Source organism: Carlito syrichta, unplaced genomic scaffold, assembly GCF_000164805.1.
Source record: "Carlito syrichta isolate Samal-C Ts95f unplaced genomic scaffold, Tarsius_syrichta-2.0.1 Scaffold138851, whole genome shotgun sequence".
Taxonomy (NCBI): Eukaryota; Metazoa; Chordata; class Mammalia; order Primates; family Tarsiidae; genus Carlito; species Carlito syrichta.
Window position 1 is genome coordinate 19,981 of NW_007082947.1, and position 7,821 is coordinate 27,801.

The window sequence follows — 7,821 nt, forward strand, 5'->3', positions numbered from 1 at the left end:
AAAAAAAAAAAAAAAAAAAAAGTGTTGGATGAATGGATGAATGACAGCCACAAGCACCAGCCACAGGTGGCCAAAGTGGAATCTCTGAAGCATTCTGGGGGCAAAGAACAGAAGCACCTCTGAGGGGGGAGGAGCACGGCAGCATGCTAGGAGAAGCCCAGAAGGGGTGGAAAGAGCAGGCAGTGCCTCAGAGGGGGGGCAGTCTAGACCACTTCTCCCACCACAAATGACCCCCTACACGTGAGGAAAGGGTAGGGCTTGCTCATGACTGGCCAACAAGCCCAGGCAGAGGGGGCCCCCTGGAGAGCAAAGTCCCAAGCCCCCACCCCACAGGTGTTTACAGTCAGCAGAGCCTGTTTGGAGTTCAAACCCTCTACATACCAGCACTGGGAGACACTCCGTCCACCAATGGGTGGGGCAGGGCAGGGCCATCAAAATCTAAAACCAAAACTAACCAAGGAGGCAGAGACCAGACCAGGCCAGGCCAGACCAGACCAGACCAGAAGCTGAGTCTAGGCCAGAACTTATCTCCCTCAGTCTAGCCCCAGCTCCTTTCTTCCAGGCAGGCCAATTTCCACTGAATTTGATATCCTAGACTGTCAAAACCCAACTTCGAAAGGAGGGTGCCATCAAGAACCCCAAAAGGCCCCTTCTCCATGCCCAGGGCAGCCCCTCCCAACTTCAAGCCTCAGGAAAAAAGGAAGGTCATTCCTTCATTCATGCATTCACTAGGACCAGAACGGGAAGACTCTCTCCTAAGGAACAAAGACCCACACCCTGTAAATTCTGACACCTCATGCCACTCCTCCACCCATCTCAAAGCACAGACCTTCTGCATCCACACACAACCAGCACTGAGTGGGCCTGTCTCCCAGTTCTCCCCGATTTCCAGACACTGCCCCCACCCCCGGGTCCCTGCCGGCTCTCAGGACCAGCCCTTCTGCCCAGCTTTCCCGACCAACCCACACAGCCAACAAGGCTATTGGGCAACCGTGACAAGCCCTAACCGGAAGCACCTGCCTATGGGTAAGACCCACCTCACCCCTGCCGGGACCTGGGCGCCCCAAAGGCGAGGGCCACGGACCTTGGCGGGGACATGGGCTCCCACCCGCCGGGGCGCAGCAGGGACTCTCCCCCGAGGCGCACCCAGGGCCCGATCCCCGCCGCCGCCGCCCACGGACGGGGAGTTTTCAGAAGAGTGATGTCACACCTGCCGGCGGGATGGGGAGGTGCGGAGCAGGCCCGCGCGCTGGGGCCCCGGCGCCCCCACCTCAGTCTCCCTCACGCCTTTCCCGGGGCTAAGATGGCAGCGGCGCCGCCGCCCCACCCCCGCACCAAAAGGGCCGATGGCAGGGCCGCCTGCCCCGGACCCCCGACACCCACGAAACCGGCACCCTAGCCAAGTCCGCATGCGCTGCACCCCGGACACTCAGTGGCCCCCTGCAGACCTCGAAGCCCCGACCCCCGCCCACAGTCACGTGAGGCCCGGGCACCCCCACACTTCGGGATTACGTCAGAGTGACGTCACACGCCGGACCCCGGCGAGCTGCGGGCACGGGCTCCGCGCGCGTCCCCGGCGCCCCCTGTCCCCCAGGTCCCTCTTGCTACGGCGCTCACCACTGAAGACCATGGCGGCGGAGGCGCCCATGACGGCGAAAAACGAAGCATACTCGGGACTGCTCTTGGTCTCAGACATGTCTGCGGGTGGGGAAGGGGCGAGCTCTGCGGGCCGAAGCGGGGGCGAGGACTGGTTGGACGCAGCGGGCGGGCGCAAAGAAGAGCGGAGCGGCTGCAACGAAGGCGACCTGGCCCCTTAGCCGCTGCGCTCTAAATACCAGCACCGCAGAACAAAATGGCGGCCGCGGCCGCATCACATGACCTAGACCCCGCCCCCTAGGGGCCGTACCATTTCGAGCCGACAGGGGAGACGCGGCTCCGAGACAACCGTGCGGCCGCTAATCGCCCCCGAACTGTGCTGCTAGTCCACGAATCCCGACCCCAGCTCCCGATTTCCCACACCTCGGCCTCCGCGGGTGCGCCGCCGCGCGCCACCAGCCTCCCAAACCCCGCGGCATTGGACCCGTCCGGCCCCCAGGCTGGGGCGGGGCGAGGGTGCATATTAGCATACAGGGCGGGACTTTAAGGCGCCCCGCCTTCTCTGCGGCTGCGCGGCTCCAACTGGTGTTCGGTTCCTAGCGATGCTCCTCCTTGCGTTCCCGGTGTGGAGCCCCGGGCCCCCCTGCTGTGGCCGGGGTTTTCTCGGCCTTGCCTCAGGGCAGGGCCTGACTCCTCCGGGCCACCGTCTCCCCGGGGTCGCCTCACATCTCCTGGGGCAAGCTAAGGATCTGAGCGGACGCGCCAAAATCCCTAGTGCGGCGCGTCGGCCCCTCTGCCCCAGGCTCCGGAATGGCCTCTAGCCCCCACCTGGGAAATCGCATCTGCGGCCACAGCCCTCTTGTGTCCCCGGGTCACCTCCTTCCACCTGTCCCGTCTCCTCCAGACCCACCATCCACTGATTCGCTTCGTCGTGAAAGGAGCCCTTCCCCCACGTCTGTCTCCCCCCTTTCATCTGGGACCCAAATATTAGTGGTAGTGTCTCTGCCCCCTCGGGAGATAGGCGTGGCTGGTTCAAAGCTCTGTCGGAGCTGCGACCTGTCAAGGCTCAGGGACTTCTGCACGTTCTGGCGTCCATTCCTCCTACCTGTCCCGTGAGCCCAGCAGCAAAGCCACCACCTGCAGGATCACCTTTCTGGAGCAGCGTGGGAGCGAGAGCGGTTCCCCCGGTGCATGCGGCCCGGCCGCGGCTGGCGCTGCCCTGCTGATCCCCGCGTGGCAGTCTCCGGCACCCCAGCGGGCTGCCTTATCGCTGCCTGCCTGCTCTGGCTCCCCGTTGGCCTTTCAGGAGCCCAGGGCAGCTGCCACCAGGCCTGGGCCTCCCTCCAGCCCCAAGCCCTCATTTTGGATCAGAGCTCTCTCCCTGAATGGCCTGGGTACTGGCTTGTCATCTCCATGTAAACAATGGGGTCACCTTCTCCTGCCCGGCCCTCCACAGCAGGAACCTCCCTCAGGCCCCTTCCCCCTTGGCTAGGCAAGGTCTGCCACTCCTTGAACTTGCAGCCCATGAAAGTGCCCAAGTCGGTCTTGTTTCAAAAGAGAGGAGGCAACAGAAATGGCCGAAGGCCTTCCTCCACCTCCATCTTTCTTGCCTGCCTGACTCTAGTTTCTGAAAAGAGGACTCTTCACTGTCTCCACCTCCTCACCTGCCCTTCCCTCCCCAGCTCCTCACCCTTGTCAAGGTCACTGGTGGCCGCCATTTCTCTAAGCCGAGGGACATTTGTCAGGCTGTCTGAATGGACATCTGTGCTGCCGAGGCCTGCTGCCCCCTTCCCCATGCCCTCCCCTCTCTCTTCTGCCGACTTCCCAAAGCTCAGATGTCCTCATTCTTCCTGGAGTCACAGGGCAGGCTCAGGCCTCGTCACCTCCGCTTTGCTGCAGATCCTGGGTGTTCCCAGGGCTGCCCCCAGCTCTGCTCTTCCCCTGGGGGATCCTGCCCTTCCCGTGGCTTTACCCTCCATCATACACCATGCTGTCCTTCGCCTGCACCTTACCAGCCCTAACCTCTGAGGGGAACACCCAGTGCCTGCCCCCATAACTGTAGACACTTGGAGCCAGGGAAGCCCAGGCAAGGGAGGTGGTACTGGCTAGAGGGCCAGGAGGCTGCATGCAGGGGAAGAATTTAAACTGAGGAAAGGAGAGACAGCTGGGCACAGTGGCTCATGCCTATAACCCCAGCGGTGGAGGCCCATGCAAGAGGATGGCTTGAGGCCAGGAGTTCGAGACCAACTTGGGCAACATTGCGAAACCCTGTCTCAAAAAAAAAAAAAGGCAAAAAGGTGCAGGGTGGACAAAGTGCACCTAATCACCCTGTGGCTGAATGCCCCAAGACTGGGAAGCGGGGGAGACTGTTCCCTCCACAGGATCAAGGAGTGGGTCAGCTGTGCTCACTGGCTTCTTACCGAAACTTCGTTTTCTGCCTAATCTCTGATGTGAGAGGTCACACCGGGTCTTCAGTGGGGGTCCTGACAACTCTCAAGCCAGCATGTCTCAAGCTGAGCTCGCTCCTCCCTCATCACCACTGGCTACCACTCATTTATTTCCATTTCAGCACAGGGCACGCCCAGCAGACTGTCACCCACTGCTCCCTCTCTTTTTTTTTTTTTTTGAGTTGGAGTCTCACTCTGTTTTCCAGGCTGGAGTGCAGTGGCACACTCATGGTCACCCCAGCCTTAACCTGCTAGGCTCTGGCAATCCTTCCACCTCAGCCTTCCAAGTAACTAGAACTACAGGCACGCACTACCATGCCCCACTAAGTTTTTGATTTATTGTAGAGACAGGTCTCACCAAGTTGCCTGGGCTGGTCTCAAACTGGCAGGCTCAGGCAATCCACTTGCTTTGGACTTCCAGAGTGCTGGATTACAGGCTGAGTCACCGAGCCTGACCTGCTCCCTCCCTCTTAATTACTCACCAGTCCCGAGATTCTGGCCCTCCACCTCTCAGCTCTAGAGGTGCTGCCCGCTGCCTGGACTGGGTCTTCTCACTACCCCCACCTGGATCACCTGTCTAGTCTCACCTCCCCACTCCTAGCCAATCCATCCTTCATCCTAAAGCCACAGGATCTTTCTAACGGGCACATCACATCCTGGAATCCTTCAGCCTTGCCACTCCTGTCAGGTCCCCACGTGTCAGTCTCCACCATCTCTCTTCCTCTCTTCCTCACTTAGGGGATGTGCCTCAGGATTTAGAACACCACCTCCTCCAGAAAGCCCTCCTGCTCTCCCTTCTCTCCCCTCCTTCCTCCTCCAGCCCTCACAGGGTGCCCCTCTTGCATGCCATCGTTTCTTTTTTCCACTCACTGCCTCCCTCCCCCAGGGACACTGTGCCTCTTGTTCTGTGTCTCTGAGCCCCCGTAGGGTGACTGGCACACACAGCTAACATTTACTAGCTCCAAGTGGGCCAGGCCCTGGCCTGGGCGTGCTATGGGGGTCCTCACATCTCACTCTCACCATTATGCTCCTTTCCCGGACAAGGATGTCAGCTTAGGAGGGTTGGGAGCTGCCTGGGTCAGCTGGCTGGTGGTTGCAAGTGGCAGAACTGAAACCCAAGTTCCAGGGCCTGGGCCTGCCTCTGCAAGCAGCTGCTACTCAGCAGAAGGACCTGGAAAGGACCCAGGTCTCCCTCCTGTTGGTCTCCCAGCACTGGATGGGGCTCTAAGGTGGAGTGGCTCCAGGGTGGGACAGGGGCCATGGCAGGGGTGACAGGGACACATATCTCTTCTCCCTCACAGCCACTTCCCCATGGTGTAAGATCACAGGTCACGAGCCCCTGGCCTGTCACTGCTCCAGCGGGCGGGGATTTCCAGGAACCCAGGGAGAGGCTTTGGAAACTCTGGTCAGAGACAGGCAGGGTGGGCTTCTGAGAGAGACCCAGGGGAGGTGGGGGTGAGGGAGACCAGGACTGAAGCCCCACGTGGCTTTTCTCAGCCACCAAAGGATGAAGGGAGACAGGAGACGCTGGCAGCCTCATCTGCTGCAGATGACAGAGCATCCCGGCGGGCACCTTCTCCTTGAGACAGGCCCAGTCGCCGTAAAGACACTGAGAGGGGACGTAACGCTGAGATAGCACCCTGCGTGCTCTAGACCTGGTTAGACAGGAGCAGGCAAGGCAGAAATGGAACAAGAACCCAGTTGCACTATTGGGAAGGGTTATGACAGAAGGCGCTTTTTTTTCTTTTCTTTTCTTCTTCTTCTTCTTATTTTAGAGCAGGAGTGTAATAGGATAGAGTAGCTCCCAAGTGGGAGGGGGCCCGAAAGAGAGTTGCCCTTATTTTCTTTTAATTAAAAGTTAAGGCTTAGACAGGACACAAGGAACATTTTTCTTTTGAGTTGGAGCCTACTGCCCAGGCTGGAGTGCAGTGGCACACTCATGGCCACCACAGCCTTGACCTGCTGGGCTCAGGTAATACTTTTACCTAAGCTTTAGCTGAGGTGATACTTCTTCCTCAGCTTCTGCTTCAGCTGGAACTACAGGCATGCACCACCACACCCAGCTATAATTTTTTGACTTATTGCAGAGATCAGGTCTTGCCATGTTGCTCAGGCTGGTCTCAAACCCCTGAGCTCAGGCAAGCCTCTCACCTCGGCCTCCCAGAGAGCCGGGATTACAGGCATGAGCCACCACACCCGGCTGGATACAAGGAACTTTTAAAAATAATAAATATGTAATAGGTAAATACAATGTGGTACAAGTAGGACCCAACACCCACCACTGCCTTTTGGTGCCAGGAGGCTCCCGGGCACAGTCGGGGGCAGCAAGGGGACACCGGGAAGTCCTCCCGCCGCTTCCACTGGACGTCAGGCACTGAGAAGGTGAGAGATCAGAGGTGGACGACTGGAATGACCCCCGGACAGGGCAGTTCTCCTTCTCGCTCTTTGAGGGTTGATGCAAAAGGACCTGATTGGTTCTGTTGGATGACAGAGAAGGTGAGCAGGAGCCAGCGGCCCTGGCCACCAGGGGGCAGTATGCAGCATTCTCCCTCACAGCGGGCAGGAGGATCCTGCCGGCTCACGGGAAACCTGTGCCTGCAGGTTCTCAGAAAGGGTGTGGGACAAGTCCTCAACCCTGGATGGCCGAAAGGACTCCTCGTCTGCCTGGACCCCACATCTGGTCAGGGAGTACACCCTGAAGGCCAGTACGACTGTGTCACACTCCACCTGTCAGAGTCCACAACTCCAGGCCCTGTCTGAGACCCAAATCCATTCATTGGGCTTTCAGTGAGCACCTACTCAGTGCCATGCATTGAGTGAGACTCTGGGGATACAAGATAGCCTCTCCCCTCAGAGTTGGCAGCCCACCAGGGAGCAATGTCCCCAGTGGGTACAAAGAAAAGAGGGGCTAAGGCTGGCTGAGAGGATTCCCAGAAGAGGTGATCTCTGAATTAGAACTTAAAAGATGAAGAGGGTTTGGAGCAGCTTGTATTGAAATAAGTCCAGACCTTCCAGCCGTGGATCGGAGCAACTGTTTTGAGACTTGAAGCAGACGGCCCTTTCTTGGGGAATGATCCCCAAGAAGCGACTGAATGGCAGACTGCAGGGCAGAGGAGAGCACACAGGGCCGCCTCTGGAAACACGGGCTGGACTACCAACAGGGCTTCCCTGGGAAGGGTCTCAGGGCCTGGGGGGTCTGGGAGGCCAGTCGGAGAGGAAGGTTTCCCACCAAGAACATTCCTGGGCTGTGTTAATTTTCCACTAGGAGCACATTTCCCTTTTTCAAAAAGGACTGGGAGGACTGACAGCGACCACTTAATGGAGACAAGGTTTCCTCTGGAGGTGGTGAAAATGTGGAACTAAATAGAGGTGGTGGCTGCCCAACATTGTGAACGCAATAAGTGCCACTGAGTTGTTCACTTGAAAACAACTAATTGGCTGGGTTCGGTGACTTAGCCTGTAATCCCAGCACTTTGGGAGGCCACGGTGAGTGGATTATCTGAGCCTGTGGGTTTGAGACCCGCCTGGGCAACTTGGTGAGACCTCATCTCTACAATAAATCAAAAATTAACTGGGGGCATGGTAGTGTATGCCTGTAGTTCCGGCAACTTGGAAGGCTGAGGCGGGAGGATCACCAGAGCGCCCAGCAGGTCGACACTGGGGCCGAGCCCGGTCCTTCCTCTCTCCCCTCTTTCCTTCCCTCCTGACGCCTGACTAGGTGGGTGTGGCTGGTGGAAGGATCGCCTGAGCCCAGCAGGTCAATGCTGGCGTGGTTTTG

At 58.7% G+C, this 7,821-nt stretch overlaps 1 protein-coding gene across 1 annotated transcript in view; it reads right to left on the reverse strand.

The window, feature by feature from the left end:
* Positions 1-1,765, reverse strand: part of ATP6V0C (ATPase H+ transporting V0 subunit c) — a 6,619-nt gene extending 4,854 nt beyond the window's left edge. Inside the window, exon 1 of the mRNA XM_008049886.2 lies at positions 1,618-1,765. Coding sequence (XP_008048077.1) covers positions 1,618-1,696 — 79 coding nt within the window. The 5' untranslated portion in view covers positions 1,697-1,765. The remainder of the gene's footprint in view (positions 1-1,617) is intronic.
* Positions 1,766-7,821: the final 6,056 nt, after the last annotated feature.